Genomic DNA, 18,545 nt, shown 5'->3' on the forward strand with positions numbered 1-18,545 from the left:
AAATATCCTTACCAGTTCAAAACTGCTTTTCTTGAAACCACCAGCTGAACTACCTATTGAAAGCAGTTAGATTGCCTATGATATTGTGTGATCAACAAAATGTTGGGGGGAAAGGAATTGAAGACAACTGTAGACAGCAGAGATAGTGTAATAAGAGTGGAATAGGGCAGAGGGTCAGACATGGGGTTAAAAAACATATATACATGAAAGTAGAAATGGAATAGTATGGATGATAACATGCATGATTAAGCCACTATGCAGTTTATTCTAGACGGGAAACCACATTTAGTATGTTGTGATGATGCTCAGGGAATGAATGTAAATTAATTTTTAAAAATTCCAGGAGAAAAAAAAATACATCAGGAAATTTTTATACTTGATCTTAGCCAAAAGCCAAGAAACAATTATGGTATTTTAAAGAGCATAATTGTCAACAAGTAAAATAAATAAGTAGTTTTTTTTTTAAGAATGTTTACTTAATTTTATTTTTTATTATTATTATTATCATTCTTCAATCTTCCATAGGGCATGTATGCTTACCAGAGAGAGAGAAAGTGAGAAAGAGAGCCACCAGGTCCAGGACTTGAACAGCAGCTGGCCATGTGGGAGTCTAGTACCTTACCCACCAGGCCACCTGCTGGCCCCCAGGCATATGCTTTGAAAGAACATTCTCTGCCCCATAAATAAATGATATTTTTAGCACACAGCATGAAGATCCTTGAGTCCTACTTGCCATTCCAGAGTTGTACGTGGGTATGGACCTATATAGCAGATACCATAGTTACATGAAAAAAAAATAGTAACTTACTGATGCTTTCTTGGCTTCCAAACATAAACAGTGGATCAGAGAACTGATATCAGCAATACAGGCTCTCCATTCTCTTCCACCTTCACTCATATCATGGTTGGGGAAAATCATTGCCAGATACTCTGCAAACGGCAGAAAGTATTCACAAAAATTAGGAACAATTCAGCAAGGAACCTAATAAGAAAATGTTATTTATAATGAATACTGACTTATCATCTTTCTGATTGTCTTTGTTTTTCTCTTTCTGAGAGTTTATAAATTCCATCCAATGAGAATGCTTCACTGAATTATCTCATTTCCTCTAACAGAGATGCCCTGAAACACTAACCCAGGAAACCAATACAGAGGTCCTGGTGCTTAAAAAAACAGTACATAGCCAAAAATCAGTTTTTTCAGGGTGCTAAGACCATTTAATAACCTAAAGGATAAATAAGAACTAAAAGAAGAGGAAACCTGTAAAGAGAAACTGCTAAAGATCTTTGAAAAGTTTGTAAAAATGCACATTATGAAAAAATGATATGAAGATTTCAAAATTAGTTTACATCAAAATAAAGTCATACTTCAATTCCATTTCTCCATGACCTTATGAACACCCCTCATGGTATGCAAACATTATTACACTAGGGCCTACTTACTCATGTCCTTATATCACGTCTACCTTGCCCTCTGCCTAAAGCACCCTGCCTCTTCCCGCCACCTAACTAGGAAATCCTTCAGAATCTAGCTCAAATGCCTTGCCCCCAGCAAAGCCTTTCCCAACTTCCTCAAAGCAGCTGTTCTCTGACCTTCCCAACATGACTGCACTGGACTGGAAGTCATCTGTGTCCATCAACATGTCCCTTCCTACACTGTGCGCTCCTTGTGAGCAAAAAATACTTATGTGGAGTGGGATCCTCAGTACTCATGAGTTCTAGGACTCAATTCACATTTCTGGAAGACAGGAGGCTAAAGTGGACTAACCACGAGATACTATTCCTGGTTGCCAGTTACTAACATCAAAAAAATCCATTTTCTTCCCCAACTCTCTTCTTACTGCCTTATTCTTTATTTTTTACTAGCAAGTTTCAATGCTAAAAAACTGACTTAGAACTAACCACAAGCAACTATCAATAAGGCTTGTTTTATTCTACCCATCTGTGGACCAGTTTATTCTCGAAAAGTTATTACCTATCACGTATTATTAAACTAAAATCTGGATCAGATAGGTGAAAACATGAACAGTGCAAAGATTTTCATTCACTGCTACTTCTTCAACTGGTAATAATACCATTCATCACATGACCCAGTGATCATAAAAGCAAGATTCCACGGTCACTGGCCGTACCTCTTAATGCCGCCAAAATGTTTGGATCTAGGGGTGGGCGGCCTTGGGAATTGACATCCACAGAGCTGCGCATCAGGACTTCCTTAGAGAACAAAACGCAAACCAAGTATCGAGCTGCCAGCTGGGGTCTGGGCTTCCTTTGTGCGATCACCAGATGAACTTCAAGTACCTTCACATTTCTTTGTGGATCACCAAGATACTCTTTAAAAATCAAAGGGGAAAGGAAAATCCTTGTTTTTATCATGCAAGGATACCATATAAGTGCTCAGAATAATTAAACCAATTTCTAATGCACACATTTCTACTTGGGTGGAGTTTTTCCTACAGGTATCTCTTCTTTTCCCTTGAATGGGTCTCTCTGATGCCCAACTGCCAACTCTTCACTTTTGCCATCAACTCGTTCCATTTGAACTCATCTGTTCACTGACTTGAATAAATTTAACTTGTAGGCTGCACGTGCATGTGTAGACACGTTGCTCTTAATTCCTACTGCCCTCTTTTACAGTCTCAAAAGTGTGCTCAGTGCTCTATTTCTGAGTGAGTATATATCCCCTGAAAACAATTCACAAGTGTGAGTGGGGATTACTAAGAACATTTTCAAACAGCTATCACTTATTGAGTAGCCACTATGTATCAAGCACTATGCTGAATATCACGTCTACAGCTGTTTCATCAATCAAACAGTTTAATCATTACTCCTACTTACCAGGTGACAAAGCGGAGGCCCACAGAATGGAAGTTATTTGAACAAGGTCACACTGCTAGTTACAGAGCCAGTTTCAAAATCTAAGCCGGTCTGTTTGGAAACCAAGTGTACTGAACCATTAATCTTATTCTAATGTCTTCCATTCTTTTGTTTTTAATTTATAAAAGGCTGAAGAAGAAAACCATGCAGGACACTGATCTAGGAGAAGATGTTTTTTAAATTAAAGGCATGGACAATGGATGAACAGATAAACTATGGTACAGTCATAACATGGGCTATTCATCAGCAATAAAAAGGAAAGACTGACATACCCACGACTGGATGAGTCTTCAGGGAATTACACTGGGGGGAGAAAGCCAACCCCACAAGGTTACATACCACATAATTCCCTTTAGGTAACACTGAAGCAACAAATGATAGATTTAGAGAACAGATCAGTGGTTGCCAGCAGTTAGAAACAGGGCAGGGGTGAGAATAGAGGGGAAATGTTAACTGGAGAGAGGTGAGTATGGTTGTAAAAGCGTAATATGGCTCCCTCCTCCAGTCGCCAAGATGCCAAAGGGAAAGAAGGCCAAAAGGAAGAAGGCAGCTCTGGCCCCTGCTGTCATGAAGAAGCAGGAAGCCGAGAAACTGGTAGATCCCGTTTGAGTAAAGGCCTAAGAATCTCGGCATAGGACAGGACATCCAGCCCAAAAGGGACCTCACCTACTTCGTCAAATGGCCCCACTACATACGGCTGCAACGGCAGAGGGCTGTCCTCGGCAAGTGGTAAAAGTGCCTCCTGTCATTAACCAGTTCACCCAGGCTCTGGACTGCCAGATAGCTACTCAGCTGCTTAATTAAGATAGCCCACAAGTAGAAGCCAGAGACAAAATGAGAGAAGCAGCAGCGCCTGCTCATCCGGGGTGAGTAGAAAGCTGCTAGCAAAGGGAATGTCCCCACTAAGAGGCCGCCGGTCCTCCAAGCAGGGGTCAACACTGTCACAACCTTGGTGGAGAATAAGAAGGCTCAGTGGGTGGTAAACTCACATGAAGCATGACAGCACCCTGGCTGTCTTCCTGCCTGCCCTATGCTGGAAGATGGGAGTTCCCTACTGCATTATCAAGGGGAAGACCAGGTTGGGACCCCAGTCCACAAGTCACCTTGACACGGGTGAACTTGGAGGACAAAGGCACCCTGGCTAAGCTGGGGGAAGCCATCAGGACCAATTCCAATCACAGATGTGATGAGGTCCACCATCACTAAGGAGGCAATGTCCTGGACCGGAAATCCATGGCTCCCATTGCTAAGCTGGAAAAGGCAAAAGCTGAAGAACTCCTCACCAAATTGGGTTAAATGTATGCTGTTGAGTTTTCTGTATGTACAAATAACACACTCTCCTTTGGTAAAATGAAAGAGTAATATGAATGATTATGGTGGTGATAAAACTGGGGGCTTACCTGTGGTAGAGGATACATGAGCCTACACAAATGATAAAACTGAACTCAAATATACACGGATACATGCACACAAGTGAGTGCAAGTAAAACCAGGGACATGGGAATATTTGCGGATGACAGCATGTGAATAGCCCAGTTGTAGTAATTTTCTATAGTTTTACAAGATGTTACCATTGGGAAAAAAACTGGGTAATGAGAACACAGGATCTCTGTATCATTTATTACAACTGCATGGGTAACTAGATTTTTCTCAAAATAAAAACTTTAAAAAAAAAAAAAAGCTCCCACTATCTGGCATTAAGAATGCTGACACAGAGGCCAGCAGGTGGTGTGGTGGTGAAGGCACTGGACTCCCACATGGCCAACCACAGTTCAAGTTCCAGGCCCAATGGCCTGAAAATCATGACAGGCACACGAATGCCTGCCCAAAATCCCAGGAGGAAACTGGAGGAGAATGGATTGTGGTGTGGCCATCCCCTCAGAGGGGTGATTTCTCACTTTCCCTCACTCTCTCTCTCACTGTCTCTCTCCACAGAGCCCATGCATCTGATAGCAAAACTTAAAAAGGTAAGTAAATAAAAGGGCAACACGAGGCATCATGGTGGTGATGGAAATGTGTATCTTGACTGCCATCATGAACATCAGACCCATTCATGTGACATAACTGCATAGCACTAAATTCACACCTGCAAATCAGCACCAAAAAATGGGGAAACCTCCATAAGGTCTGCGGATCAAACCAGTATCATTATCCTGGTTGTGATGTTCTATTATATTTTTGCAAGGTGTTAGTGGTGGGAGAAATGAGTAAAACGTAAAGAGTATCTGTCTGTATTATCTCCTTTAACTACATGCATGTCTTAAATTTCATGAAATTAAAAGTTTAGTTCAAAAAAGAGCTACCACCAGCTTCTCATTAAGGATGCTGATAGATCTAGAGTAAACAGTGCTACTAGTAATACATGTCAATCAAACTCACCAAACTTGGCACTGATGGAGGGAAATAAAGAGGCAGAACATTGGCCACTGTTATTTCCCAATGGAATTGGGTGATTCACTCCCTGAGGGTTGTTTTCCTGGTTGGTTTCTGGGTTTTCCGGCATTTCTACGAGTATAACATTTTCAAGTACTGAAAGACAAGAAGTTGGCTAAAGGAAAATCCTTAAACAGAAAGGATATTACAAAAGAAGGAATCTTGAAGCATCAGGAAACAAGAACAATGGAAAACTCAGAAATAGAGAACCTAGACCATCTATACTTCCATCGCTGTTGGAAATACTAGAGTGCACAGCCTCTCTGGAAAACTGGCAATTTCTAATAAAACTAAACATGCTGGGACCAGGAGATGGTGTTAATGGTTACATCGCTTAACTCTCACACAGTCATCTGCAGCTTGAGTCACAGACCCTGTGGCTTAAAAACTCACTCCGTGCATATGTGCCCAAGATCCAGAGAGGAGAATAGAGAAGGGATTGCAGCGTGGCCATCCCCCCTGGAGAGTGATTTCTTTCTGTTTCTCTATCTCTCTGGCATGTGCCCTGTAGCAAAAATCTCTCTCTTAAACATAAAAAAGCTGGAACCAGCAGTTAGCATAATGGCTGTGTCGCTAGACTCCCATGTAGTCAACTGCGGTTCGAGTCCCAGACCCAGTGGCTTAAACTCACATCGGGCGCGTGTGTGTGCACATGCCCAAGATACTGAGAGGAGAATAGAGGAGAAGGGATTGCGGCATGGCCATCCCCCCTGGGGAGTGATTTCTCACTTTCTGTCTCTCTCTCTCTCTCTCTCTCTGTCTCTCTGGCAAGCGCACACATCCTTTGGAGAGCAAAATCCTCTCCAAAAAAATAAATTAAAAAAATTAAAAAGCTAAATATGCCATTACATAAGACCTAGCAATTGTACTCATTGGCATTTATGACAGAGAAATAAAATTTATATTTACACAAAAACCAGTACATAAATATTCACTGCAGCTTTACTTATAATATCGAAAAAACTAGAAAGAAAAATTATGTCCTTTGATGAATGAATGGTTTTTAAAAAACTGTTCATATCTACATCATAAAAAGTATTCATCAACAGGAAGGAGTGTACATGAATATTCATAGCAGCTTTACTCTCAATAAACAAAAGCTAGAAAAAACACAGATATCCTTCAATGGGTGAACGGTTAAACAAAATGCATATCCATACCATGGAATACTACTCAGCAACAAAAGAAATGAAATATTACTTCACACAACCTGGATGAATCTCCAGAAAATCAAGGTGAGTGAAAAAAAAAGCTAGTCCCAAATATGATTCTACTTTCTACTTACCTAACAATCTAAAGAGATAAAATTATAGAGATCAATGATAGTCAGGTGGTAGGGACAGGTCATGAGAGCAGGGAAGGGTCACCCAAGAGAGTAGGGTGTGATTATCAAAAGGCAAAACGAGGGCTCCTTGTACTGATGAAAATGACCTCTACCTTGACTGTGGTGACAGACATACAGACCTACTCATGGAATAAAACCATATAGTACTAAATATAAAAAGTATACACAAAAGTGAATAAAAGTATAACCAAGGGGCCAGCAGGTGGCACAGAGGTTAAGGCAACTAGATCCCACAAGGCTGACTTCGCGGTTCAAGTTCCAGACCCAGCAGCTTGAAAAATCACACTGGGTGTGTATGTGTGCATGCCCAAAATCCCAAAGGGAGAATGAAGAAGGGACCGCAGCATTTTCGTCCCATTGGGGGGTAATTTCTCTCTCTCTCTCTCTCTCTCTCTCTCTCTCTTTGGCAAGTGCACATGACCTATAGCAAAACTGAAAAAAAAAGTAGAAGTGGGGACATCTCGATAAGATCTGTGAATTGTATCAATGTCAATATCTTGGTTGTGATATTTCACTGTATTTCTGCAAAATATCATTATTAGACGAAATTAAGTAAAGGGGAGAAAATTAAGAATTAGGAGAATTAAGGAAAGTTTTGTAATATATAATACACAAGACCTGTATTACGTCTTAACATTTGTATGTGATTCTGAAATACCTCAAAATGAAAACTTTAATTTTTTTATGTTTGTTTTAGAGAGAAATTTTTACTATAGGATGCATATGCTTGCCAGAGACACAGAGAGAGAAAGTGAGAAATCACCCCCAAGGTAGGATGGCCACATCACAATCCCTTCTCCTCCACACTCCTCTCAGGATTTTGGGCCCACACGCACACATGCCTGTCATGAGTTTCAAGCCTCCAGGCTTAGGACTCGAACCACAGTCAGCCATGTGGAAACCCAGTACCTTAATCACTATGCCACCTTCTAGTCCCTTAATTTTTTTTTTCTTAGATTTTGGCCATACGGTGTATGTGCTCACCAGACAGAGAGAAGGAAAGTGAGAAATCATCCCCCAAGGAGGATGGCCACATCACAATCCCTTCTCCATTCTTCTCTTGGGATTTGGGGCACACACGTACATGCAGCTGGCATTATTTTCAAGCTACCAGGCCCAGGGTTTGAACTGCAGTTGGCCATATGGGAGTCCAGGACCATAACTACCATCTCACTTGCTAGCCCCACAGAAACATTAATTAAAGCTACCTCTAAAAATATTAAGAATGTTGGTGAAAGGCCAGATAGATAGTAGCACAACAGTAGAAATGTGATGCTCTGAGAAGCATTCCCACATGGGAAGGTTCCTGGTTCAAGTCCAAGAAACTTCCAAGCATCATGGCACATACAAGTCCATGGGGGCTGGCTTAGGGCTGGCTGAGGCTGGGGGTAGATTGCGATGTCAGGACCCTGTGGGGAACTCTCGCTCTTGCTCGCTCACGCTCTATCTCCTCCCTTCCTCCCCCACCTTGCTTATGAAAGAAATAATTTTTTTTAATATTGGTGAATCTAAATTAAAAAGTGCTACTTGTAATATGTATCACTTAAGACTCACGAAAATTGGAAGGGACGGAGTGAGATGAAGAGCCATCATCTGGGCCACTGAGAGTTCCCAACAAAGCTGGATAATACACTGTCTGAGAGTTGTCTTCCAGGTTGGTTTCAACTCTTCCTGGCAATTCTAGAAGCAGAACTTTCTCAACTGCCAAAAGAACAAAATGCTCAAACATGAATTCTATAGGAGGTAAAACTATCCTTCCAGAAAAAGTGAAATAAAAATATTCTCAAACAAAAGAAAACTAAAAGAACTGGTCCCTAGTAGACTTAGTTATATAAAAGGCTAAAGAACAATCTTCAAATGGAAAGGATAGGATGAAAGAAAGAAATTGGGAGCAGCAGGAAGAAAGAAAAAACAATGGAAAGCTAAGAAATATCAATATGGAGAAACTGAATCACTCATACACTGCTGTTGAAAACAAAAAATAGTACAGCCTGTCTGGAAAAAATGTTTGGCAGTTTCTATTAAGACAAAATATGTCATGGTCATAAGACACACCAATTGTGGGACCAGCAGATGGTATAATGGACTCCCATGTGGTCGATTGTGGTTCAAGTCCTAGACATGGTAGCTTAAAATTCACGCTGGGCACACGGGCATGCATGCCCAAAATCCAAAGAAAAGAATGTAGAAGGGACTGCAGTGTGGCCATACCCTCTGGGGGATGATTCCTCACTTTCTGTCTCTCTATCTGTCTCCTGGTGAGCACATGTGCCTCATAACAAAACTCTCTCTCTAAAAAATAAATAAAAAAGACACAGCAATTGCACACTTGGCATTCATGACCAAGAAATGAAAACACATTTACACAAAAAACAGTACACAAATGCCCATTAACAATTGACTCTTTTTGTAGAGGTTTTTGCTATAGGGCACGTGCGCTCGCCAGAAAGACAGAAAGAGACAGAGAGACAGAAAGTGAGAAATCACCGCCCCCCGACCCCCGAAAGGATGGCCACATCGCAATCCCTTCTCCTCCATTCTCCTCTCGTGATCTTGGGCATGCACACACACACACGCACTGGGTGAGTTTAAGCCATCGGGTCCAGGACTCAAACTGTGGTTGACTACATGGGAGTCCAGCGACGTGGCCATTACACCATCTGCTGGTCCCCAACAGTTGACTCTTAATACCAAAAGTTGAGGGACAGAAGAGGAAGAAACTTATCTTTCAATGGGTGAATGATTAAAAACAACTATTGTATATCCTAACCATGGACATAAAAAGGGAAAAACTACTGATTCACAAAATGGCCCATGTGAGTCACCAGGGAATTATGCTAAGTGGAAAAAAGAACACACATACCGTAATATTCCTTTTATATAACATTGTTAAAGTGACCAAGTTTAAGAGACCAATGTTTGCTAGGGGCTAGGGGACAGGCAGTGAAAAAGGTAACAGTGATCTGGGAGAGGTGGGTGTGGTTATAAAAGAGCAAGATGAGGTGGCCTGGCAGTGATGAAAATGTTTTGTACCTTGGACATTGTGATAGAATCAAATCTATTCATGTAAGAAATTTACACAGAAATAAATAAAAACACACACAGATGACTACAAGTAAAACTAGGGACATCTGAATAACATCTGTGTATTATATCAACATCAATATCCGGGTTGCATTATTTTATTATAGTTTTGCAAGATGAGAAAGGGGTGAAGTGTAAAGGGAATTGTTTCACATTGTTTCTTTTTTTTTTTTGGAGAGGTTTTCGCTATAGGGCGCGTGCACTCACCAGACAGACAGAGACAGAGAGACAGAAAGCGAGAAATCACCCCTCAGGGGGGATGGCCACGCCGCAATCCCTTCTCCTCCATTCTCCTCTTGGGATCTTGGCCACGCACGCACACGCACCGGGCGTGAGTTTTAAGCCGCCCGGTCCGGGACACAAACGGCGGTCGACTACGGGGGAGTCCAGCGACATAGCCATTACACTAACTGCTGGTCCCTGTTTCACATTGTTTCTGACAAGCACATGTGGAATCTAAAATTATTCAAAATTAAAAGCTTAATTTTGGGGACCAGCAGGTGGTGAAGTGATTACATGGCTAGAGTCCTGGGCCCAGTGACTTGAAATTCATGTTGGGCATGTGTGCGTGCATGCCCAAGATCCCAGGAGGAGAATGGAGAAGGGATTCTGGTGTGGTCATTCCCCCAGGGGGTTATTTCTCACATTCCCTCTGGCTATCTCTACCTCTCTCCAACAAGTGCAAAAACCTCTTAAAAACCCTATGGCAAAAACCTCTTAAAAAACAGTAATAAAAGCTTAATTTTGAAATAAAGCTAGTTGCATTAAGGATGTTGATAAATCCAGATTCTATAGTGCCACTTACAATATGTATCATCTAAAACTCACCAAAATTAGGCACGTGGCAGCCAGATGAAGAGGACGAACACTGGCCATTGACATTTCCCGGTGCAGTTGCATAATTTGCTGCCTCACGGTTGTTTTCCACGGTGTTTTCTGCTACTCTTGGCACACCTATAGGAAGAACATTTTTTTTAAGAACTTAGGAAAAGAACTCTCAGGCCAGCTCTGTGGTGCAGTGGTAATGCGCTGCTCTAGAGAAACCAGATCCCACATGGTAACTGCGGATTGAACCCCTGACCAGTCTGAAACATGCAGGGCATGCATGTGAGTACCCTAGGTCCAAAGGGCTGGAGGACTAGAGGAAGGGGATGGCAACATGACCCCTATGGAGTGTGCTCACCAAGTTTTCATGCTTATTCATGCTCACATGCTCTACTGTGAATTTAAAAAGACAAAGTGGAAGGAGAGTGGGAGAGGGGGAGAGTGCAGACAGGGATACCTGGGAAAACATGGAGAAGTAAGACATTTGTGGGACACTGCTATGGTTTGCTGCCTGTGGATGATGCCATGTATAGTATTCTCATCTCGCCTGGTATGTGGTGTATATCATGTTGGATAAATTCTCTTTCTGATCTAAATGATGTATAGCGACTGAATGTATAAATAATAATGATGATGATGATGAACTAAATTTAAAAAGAACTTTCAACCAGGAGTTTATACAAAATGAAATTACTATTGAGTAATGTACTAGATATAAAGACATCTGATCTTAATGATGTATAGCGACTGAATGTATAAATAATAATGATGATGATGATGAACTAAATTTAAAAAGAACTTTCAACCAGGAGTTTATACAAAATGAAATTACTATTGAGTAATGTACTAGATATAAAGACATTCTCGCATGAAGGAAAATGAAAATTACTTACCCCTCATAGTCTTACCCTTAAAGACAAGAGGAAAATCTCCACACAAAAAGCGTATGATCAGAGAATGAATCTTTGAGCGTCAGGAAGAAAGAACAAACAACGGAAATAGAAGAAATACACATGCAGAAAAACAGAATCACTTGCTGATGAGAAAGTAAAATGGTACAACCCCTCTGAACAATATTTTTATATTTTTACTAGTTTCTTATCTAATTAAACAAGGGTTAACATATGACCCAAAATAACACATAAATTCATATTACACACACACACACAAACAGTGCACAAATGTTGTTTGTTTTACTTGTAATAGCCCAAAACTAGTAACATCCCAGAGGTCGTTCAATGGATGAATGGATAAACAGATATATGAAGAAACTACAGATGCATGAAACAATTGGTATGAATCTCAAAGAAATGTTGCTTAGGAAAAAAATGCCAAACTCAAAAGTATACATAACATTTGCATCAATTTAAGTTACAGCATTCAAGCTATTCCTCTTTCATGTCCTCTCTCTCTGTCTAATCAAACTGGAAAATAATAATAATAATAAATAAAGTTAAATACAATTTTTTGGAGAGGTTTTTGCTATAGGGCACGTGCACTCGCTGGAAAGACAGAGACAGACAGAGCCAGAAAGACAGAGAGAGACAGAGAGATAGAAAGTGAGAAATCACCCCCCCAGGGGGGATAGCCACGCTGCAATCCCTTCTCCTCCATTCTCCTCTCAGGATCTTGGGCACGCACGCACACGCGCCCGGTGTTGAGTTTAAGCCACCGAGTCCAGCACTCAAACCGCGGTTGACTACATGGGAGTACAGCGACATGACCATTACGCTAACTGCTGGTCCCAAATAAATAAATTCTTAAAAAAGGAAGTCAGATCACTGATTGTCAATGATAGGACAGGGTAAGGACCAGAGGGAGCAGAGACCAGAGGGAGCAGAGACCAGAGGGAGATGGTTATAAAAGGGCAATATGAGAAATCCTTATGGTGATGATGACTGTGGTGGTGACATGTAAAAGGGCACATGATAAAGCTGCATAGAACAAAATACACACACACACACACACACACACACACACACGGATTTAGTAATGTCAATATCCTGTTGTGACAGCTTACTATAATTCTTTAAGATGTTATCATTAGGGGAAATGAGTAAATCATAAATGTTGCAGAGCAGTTGGACCTTGAAATCGTTCATGTGTACATATCAGAATGAGCACAGTCTTCTGTGTTTTCTCACTCTGAAAGGATCTCTGTATAATTTCTTACAACTACATATGAATCTGAAATTATCTCAAAATTAAAGGCTGAATTTTTTAAGAAGGAGCTACTTCTGCTTTGAATTAAGGAGGCTAATGGAAAATTAACTCTCAATTTCAAAAAATAAAATAAAATTCTACACCCAGCAAAACTGTCCTAGAAGAGTATAGAGAAAATAAAGACATTTTTTACATAAAAGGAAAAATAAATGCTAAAGATGACAGGCTCACATGCTATGAAGGAGAGGCATTATATGTCCCCACTTAATATATACCGAGTGTCTGCACTCTAAAAAAAATACATATATATATATTTGAAACCATACTGCTTCTGTTGTTATAGAGTTATAAAACTACACAAAATTATAAGGCATATCTTGAACATTATCTTTAAAATTCAGTATTTTGAAATTTTGAAAGTTGTTGGTAAACTGTCAAGAATTATGGAGTATGAGCTAAAATTTTTTGCTATGTAAAGTAAATGTTTGTGGAAAAATGTAAAAATAAATAAATGAAAGAGAAAAAAAAAAGATGACAGGCTCATACCCCTGGGCCTCTCATAGCACCCCATGTCAGAGCAAATTAGCCCCGAATCATTGCCCAGCCTCTGCCTGGGGGCTGCTGGCATCGAAATGGGTTGCACAGTAGGGGGAAACAAAATAAAGGCCAAAAAAGATATTCAAACAGAAGGGAAATGATGAAAAAAGGGAACCTGAAGCATCTGGAAGGAAGAACAATGAAAAGAACAGACATACGGATGTAGAGACACTGGACCACTCAGATATTGCTGGTGGTAATGGCCTCTCTAGAAAAGTCTGCAGTATCTAATAAAATTAAACACACTATTGCAGTAAGACCCAGCAATTGCATTCTTTGGCATTCGTGTGAGAGAAATGAAAACTTATATTTATTCAAATAATTGTCCATGAATGTTCATGGAAACTTCACTCCTAATATCCAAGAATTAGGAAAAAAAAAAAAAAGATAAGTCTATTGATGGTGGATGATTAAACAACCTGTAGGGTATCCATGACATGGGACGAAATTCAAAAATAACAAGGAGGGAACTATTGATACATGCAATGACCTGGATAAGTTTTCAGAGCATCATGCTGAGTACAAAAATACCAGTTCCCAAAGATTACATATTATAGGATTCCCTTAGTGTAACATCCTTGAAGTTGACAAAATTATAAACAAAGGACAGATCAGTAGTTGACAGGCGTTATAGATAGGGCAGGCTGGAAAGGAAGGGTGACATGGAGAAGTTATCACTATCATCAAAGGGCAAGATGAGACATCCTTGAGTGTGGTAGTAGACATTAAAGCTACTCATGTGATGAAAACTGCATAGAACTAAATGCATACACACGAATTAATACAACTAAACTTGCAGACACCTCAGTAAGATCTGTGGACTGTATCAGTATCAGTATCTTAGTTGTGTATTTTACTACAGTTGTAAAGATGTTCTCATTGGGGGAAGTGGCTAAAGCATAAACAGGATCTCTCTGGATTATTTCTTATAACTGCACAGTGAATCTAAAATCATCCCAAATTAAAAGGTTTGATCTAGAAAAAGGTTCACTTGCTTGTATTAAGGATGTTGGTGTATCTAGTATTTGTAAGATGTATCATTTCAAACTCACCAGAATCAGAAGGGATAAAGACAGATGAATAGGCAACGTTATGGCCAATGTCATTTTCCAACAAAGTTGGGTGATTCACTGCCTCAGTGCTGTGTCCAAGGTTGGGGACCGCATTTGGTGGCATTTCTGTAAGTGAAAAGTTTTCAAGTGTTATAACACAAGAACTTCAATCCACACATTCTATACTGAGCAAAAGTACCCTTAAGAAAAGAAGGGAAAATAAATATATTCACACATAAAGGAAAACGAAAAGAATGTGTCCCCCTCAGGCTCACCCTTTAAAAAGGTTAAAGAAAAGTCTTCAATCAAAAAAAGATATAATGATTATCCCTTGTATTCACGCACTGAATAATTGTATGTACAATTATTATGTGTCAATTAAAAGTTTATTTTTTTATTTATTCTTTTTTTATTTGTCAGAGGGCCTGTGTGCTTGCCAGAGAGAGACAGACAGAGAGAGAGAGAGAGCTGTACTGAGAAACAGGCTGTTTCTCAAAAAACTAAGCATAGGGGCTGACAGGCAACATGGTGGTTAAAGGCACTGGACTCCTACATGGCTGAACACGGTTCAAGTCCCGGACCTGGAGGCTTGCTTTCTCACTTTCCCTCTCTCTCTCTCACTCTGTCTCTGGTCAAATTAAAATAAATAAATAAAATAATTATTTTTTAAAATAGCCTTTAAAACAAAACTAAGCATATATATGCCAAAAGTCATCAAATTGTGTACATTAAATATGTACGGGTTTTTGCATATTTGAATGAGTCCCCTCCAAAATTCAAGTATTACCAATGTGATAACATTAAAAGATGGGGGCTTTATAAGGTGTCCAGTAAGTTTGTGTTTCTCTGGTGTAAGGACACAGTGATCCTTTCCTCCACAGGGTACAGCCCTCACCAGAAATCATAACCTGCTGTAACACTGACCTTGAACTTTCTAGCCTCTAGAACTGTAAGATGCATTTCTGCTCCTTATAAATTACTCAGTCTTTGGCATTTTGTTAAAGCAGCACGTACAAAGTAAACATTAATTATATCTCAATAAAGCTGTTTTCCAAAAAGAAACTAAGCATGCAATTAATGTATGACCAACCATTGCACTCCTGGGTATCTGTGTCAGAGAAATAAAAACATATTTACACAAAACCCTGTACGTGAATGTTCACAGCAACCTTACCCCTAATAGTCAAACACTGGAAAATAAAACCAAAATTTCCTACAGCTGATGAATAGGTTAAGCCATGGCATACCTATACCACGGAAGAGCACTCAGCAATAAAAAAGAAGGAATTATTGAGTCACGAAACAAACAACTTGGCTGAACCCCCAACCTCCTTGGCTGAATTATCTGAGTGGAAATAAAGCCAATACCAAAAGGTTATATATATAGTGATAGATCATATATATACTATATATATATTATCAAATATATACCAAATTATATGACAATACTTAAGTAATGGAAATATGGAGATGGCTGTCAAAGGTTAGGGATAGGAAGGGAAGGGTCACCAGAGGAGGATGGGTGTGGCAATACAAGTGAACCTTGTGGTGACAGAAATGTTCTGCACCTTGACTATGGTAGTGAGCAAACAAACCTTCTCCTGTGATAAAAATGCACAGAATTAAATTCACAAGCACGTAAATGAATACAGAAGATATGACCACTTGGGGGGAAAAACTGACTCAAAGGTATATTTCTTTCAACTATATCTGAATCTACTGGGTCATCGGAAAAGTCATATTTTCTATGTTTTTCTATGCAAAAATATGTCATGACTTTTCCAACTCAATACTGATCTTGATATGAAACTTACAATTTAAAAATAATTAACACTAGTTTGCATTAAGGATGCTTTTAAATTAAAATAAAAGGATGCTATTTGTAATACATGTCATTCCAAATTCACCCAAATTGGGAGGGAGGCAGAAAGATGAAGTAGTACCTAGGTTCTGTCTTTCATTTTCCATCGAAGCCAAGTGATTCATCATGGCAGGGTTATATGCCATGTGGGGCTCTCCATGTGGCAGAATTGCCACAGGTACTGCCGTATTAGCTTGAACAGATGAGATGATACCATTTTCAGCTCCTTCATTGAAATAGTAGGAGAACACAGGGCAACCAGGATATTGGATGCCTGGTATGAAGAATGGCTGTAACGAATGCGCGGAGACAATTCGGGGCATCGGTGGACTCGCCCTGCGGCCCGGCTGCTGTGCTTCAGAGCACGCTGCTGACTGCCCAGATGTTCCTACTGGGTTGGCCTGTGCATTAGCTTCCTGCCTTTCTCCTGGCAAGGATGAGCTACGGTTTCCCTGTTCAGGATAAAAGAAGAGAATGAGTTAAACATTTTGTTTTTGCTTTTCAGTCCCTGGACTTTAATTTCTCCAGGACATATACAATGAAAACTTTTTTTGTATCAATTCAGATGACCTCTAAAATGACAGCAACCCAGTATAAATCAGCTTTGAGTAAAAATGAGGATTTAGGGCCAGCCCCATAGCTCAATGGTTAAGGGAGCCAGATCCCACATTGCCAACCACAGTTCAAGCCCTAGCCCCAGTGGCTTGAAAAATGGCACATGTGTGTGCTCAAAATCACAACAGATTGGAGGAGCAAGGATTACAGCACAACCACATCCAATTGGGTAGTTTTATCTCTCTCTCTCTCTTTCTCTCTCTCACACACACACGTGCCCTATGGGGGGAGGAGAAGACGACTTAAAAGTTGGTGGGCCAGGCCAGCAGGTAGCATGGCGGTAAGGTGCTGGATTCCCGTGGCTGACCATGGCGAATCTCAGTTAAGAGTCCCAGACCCGGTGGCTTAAAAATCACAACACACGTGGGGCCGGCAAGTGGTGTGGTGGTTAAAGGTGCTGGATTCCCACATGGCCAACTGTGGTTTGAGTCCTGGACCTGGCAGCTTACTTTCTCACTTTCTCGCCCTCTCCCTCTCCCTCTCCCTCTCTCTCTCTCTGTCCCTCTTTGGTTAAGTTGAAATAAACAAATGAAAAAATAAACGCAGTTAAATGAAACTTTTTTTTTAAATCACAACAAATAGATTAATTGATTAATTTTTTTTAAAGTTGGTTACCCAGCCTGCAGCCTAGTGTTTAAGGAAGCCAGATGCCATATGGCCAACCAGAGTTCAAATCTCAGCCATGGCAGCTTAAAAGAAAAAACGAAAATACTGGGTGCATGGGCAAGGGTGCTTTCTATGCGAAGAGGACAAAGAAATGGAGACAGGACTGCAGCATGATCACTGGATGGTGCTTTCTCTCTCTGTCTCTCTTTGGCAAGTGCACACGTCCTTAGGCAATAAAACAAGAAGTGGGTAGAAACACGCATACCTATTCTCCTTGAAATATCATTTTCCATTGTTAAGGATAAACGCTGCATTCTGATTTTATCACTTTTATTCCTCTTCAGTCCTGTATCGTCATTGCATTTCATTCACAACAAATACCACCATAAAATTCTGTGTCATAGTTTATCAAATCTAAACTTCGGCCTCCTTCCAACACTTGTAGTTTGCTATCTCCTACTAAAGTGAAGTCTAGGCTTGCCTTATCTCACAGAGTTACTAGTGATCTATCACTTCTAATAGACTGGTATCTTCAGGAACTAGAGGTTTCTCAAAGTCGTAAAAATATTTGCATAACACTTACACGTTTTTGCGACAGTGAGTTCTCCCAAGACTGCTGTACGCTTGAAACAATTCCACAAAGCTGGGTGACCTGCCTATTTGTGTTTTCAATAAGTTCTCGTAAAACCTAGTTTAATAAAAAATATACATGTTAGGTCATGTTTCAAAAGAAAAGTAACATTTGAAAATACCATTTGGCCAGATTTGACCTGGCAGACACAGAGAAAGTTTTCAAGTCCAAAGAACGTCCTGTTTCTCCTCCTTGAGGCCTGACAGTGGGTGACATAGAGCCAAGTGGCTGAGAGGAGAAGCCTCCCGTGCTCTCTTCCATGCAGTCCTTGACAGAAGCCCGACTGCAGGGAGGGGTCGCACACGTCCCTCTGAGTCTCACGTTTGAGAGGGGGACCTTCCACATGCAGGAAGGTGCTACTTGAGGAGAGACCTGCTCTGATCTGCTAAAGGCCAAAGACTCACTTCCATGGAACGACTGGGGAGCTGAGACAGGGAGCTCTGCTGCGAGAGGAAC

The 18,545-nt window shown here is 40.5% G+C and overlaps 1 protein-coding gene and 1 non-coding gene across 4 annotated transcripts in view; one reads left to right on the forward strand and one right to left on the reverse strand.

Moving 5' to 3' along the window:
* The window catches only part of BEND2 (BEN domain containing 2), a 51,852-nt gene that overhangs the window by 13,495 nt on the left and 19,812 nt on the right, over positions 1-18,545 (reverse strand). Inside the window, exons 5-12 of one of the 3 annotated variants that reach the window (XM_014591364.1) lie at positions 18,042-18,146; positions 16,320-16,689; positions 14,377-14,502; positions 10,568-10,693; positions 8,210-8,356; positions 5,257-5,406; positions 2,133-2,333; positions 809-930 (exon numbers count right to left, since the gene is read on the reverse strand). In XM_014591364.1, the coding sequence (XP_014446850.1) occupies positions 809-930; positions 2,133-2,333; positions 5,257-5,406; positions 8,210-8,356; positions 10,568-10,693; positions 14,377-14,502; positions 16,320-16,689; positions 18,042-18,146 (1,347 nt within the window). The remainder of the gene's footprint in view (positions 1-808; positions 931-2,132; positions 2,334-5,256; positions 5,407-8,209; positions 8,357-10,567; positions 10,694-14,376; positions 14,503-16,319; positions 16,690-18,041; positions 18,147-18,545) is intronic. The other 2 variants (XM_027775478.1, XM_027775479.1) reach the window with 2 other exon arrangements.
* Positions 13,243-13,374, forward strand: LOC114009578 (small nucleolar RNA SNORA42/SNORA80 family). Its single transcript, XR_003550972.1, has one exon. It is a non-coding gene; the product is annotated as a small nucleolar RNA SNORA42/SNORA80 family (small nucleolar RNA).

Source organism: Tupaia chinensis, unplaced genomic scaffold, assembly GCF_000334495.1.
Source record: "Tupaia chinensis unplaced genomic scaffold, TupChi_1.0 Scaffold000567_1, whole genome shotgun sequence".
In the NCBI taxonomy this organism is placed as follows: domain Eukaryota; kingdom Metazoa; phylum Chordata; class Mammalia; order Scandentia; family Tupaiidae; genus Tupaia; species Tupaia belangeri.